The 1,299-nt window shown below is 41.6% G+C and overlaps 1 protein-coding gene across 1 annotated transcript; it reads right to left on the bottom strand.

The window, feature by feature from the left end:
* Positions 1-646: 646 nt before the first annotated feature.
* Positions 647-934, bottom strand: LOC142435558 (small ubiquitin-related modifier 2-like). The gene is made up of 2 exons (XM_075539789.1): positions 781-934; positions 647-723 (listed from the first exon to the last, which is right to left on the bottom strand). The coding sequence occupies exons 1-2, from the start codon at positions 932-934 to the stop codon at positions 647-649; spliced, it is 231 nt and encodes a 76-aa protein (XP_075395904.1).
* Between the last annotated feature and the right edge of the window lie 365 nt (positions 935-1,299).

The raw sequence follows: 1,299 nt of genomic DNA on the forward strand, positions 1-1,299 counted from the left end.
CAAACTGAGGTACTTGAAAGCTTAAACTCTTTTTTAAAATTTTTAAACAAGAAGTTTATTTAAACAACAAGACGCTTGACTTGAAGGGAAAACTATCCAGCTTCATGTCTTTGAGAGTAATTTACCCCTACTTAAAGACAGATTGCTCTATATGTAACAACTATGTACAAAAAAGTTATAAAATTGTCCTTGGTTTTACAATGATAAATGAAAAACATTAAAATTCTCCAATCCAACAAGGTATGCAGGGATTTTTTTATGTCGTTGTTTTTTTTGTTTTTGTTAAACAGTGAGAGCAAAATAACTTACTGGAATATAGAGAGAGGAGCTGAGTGAGCATGCCGCTGATGGCGAAGGGGGGGGTTTCACAGAGCCAATGTTGCCCCATCCCATCTCCACTTGGTGTCCATCAAAACATACCATTGGCCATTTAGTAAAAAAAAACAAAATAAAGGGAAAAATGCAATATGCGTGTGCACATGCACCAGTTACTTTATGTACAATAAAGGAATGGGGAAGGGGAAATAAAAGAGAAAACTATACTGTAGTCGTCAGGAGGTGGTGGAACCAAATTGCGGTTTTCTAATAGAGAATGGATTCTTGGTCGGTAGGAAGAGAGTTCTGGAGGAAAGGAGCAGGCTCCCTTTTAGAAGATGCCTCCTGTCTGCTGCTGGAACACATCAATTGTATCTTCAACCTCCATTTCCAACTGTGCAGATGCGTCTGTTTCATTGATTGGCTGTCTGTCAAATCGGAATCTGATCTGCCTCATTGACAAACCCTGTCGTTCACAATAGGCTTTCATTAGTTTGCTAAGTGGCGTATGCCTCTTAATCTTAAACTGCACCACGGAACCATCCTGCCCCGCCACCTTCAAATTAATATGATCGTTGTTCTCAGTCTTGACTCCTTCCTTGGGTTTCTCGTCGGCCATGGCTAGCGCCGAAGTCTCCTCAGCCTGCTGCTTCACAAAAGAGGTACCAGGTCGGCACCAAACGATCACACAGTGTTGGAGGAGGGAGAGCGAAAGCTTAAACTCTTATACGCACCTAACAGCAACAAATGGTCACTATTGCTGGGCAGGTTTCTGAGGAAAGAAGGAAGAAGCAGCCCACTCATTAAAATTTAGCCACCGAAACTCTTATGAGGGGAGAGAAACATTATCTGATATAGGGCTGAAAGATGAGCCCCTCAGGTTGGAAATCATGCAAAATACAACTGTGAAAGAGCTGCTTCTGCGATGTAGAGTAGAGTTGACCTGAATGATTTGGATGGAGGAAACTTTTAAGGCCCTCACTT

Source organism: Tenrec ecaudatus, chromosome 1 (assembly GCF_050624435.1).
Source record: "Tenrec ecaudatus isolate mTenEca1 chromosome 1, mTenEca1.hap1, whole genome shotgun sequence".
In the NCBI taxonomy this organism is placed as follows: Eukaryota; Metazoa; Chordata; class Mammalia; order Afrosoricida; family Tenrecidae; genus Tenrec; species Tenrec ecaudatus.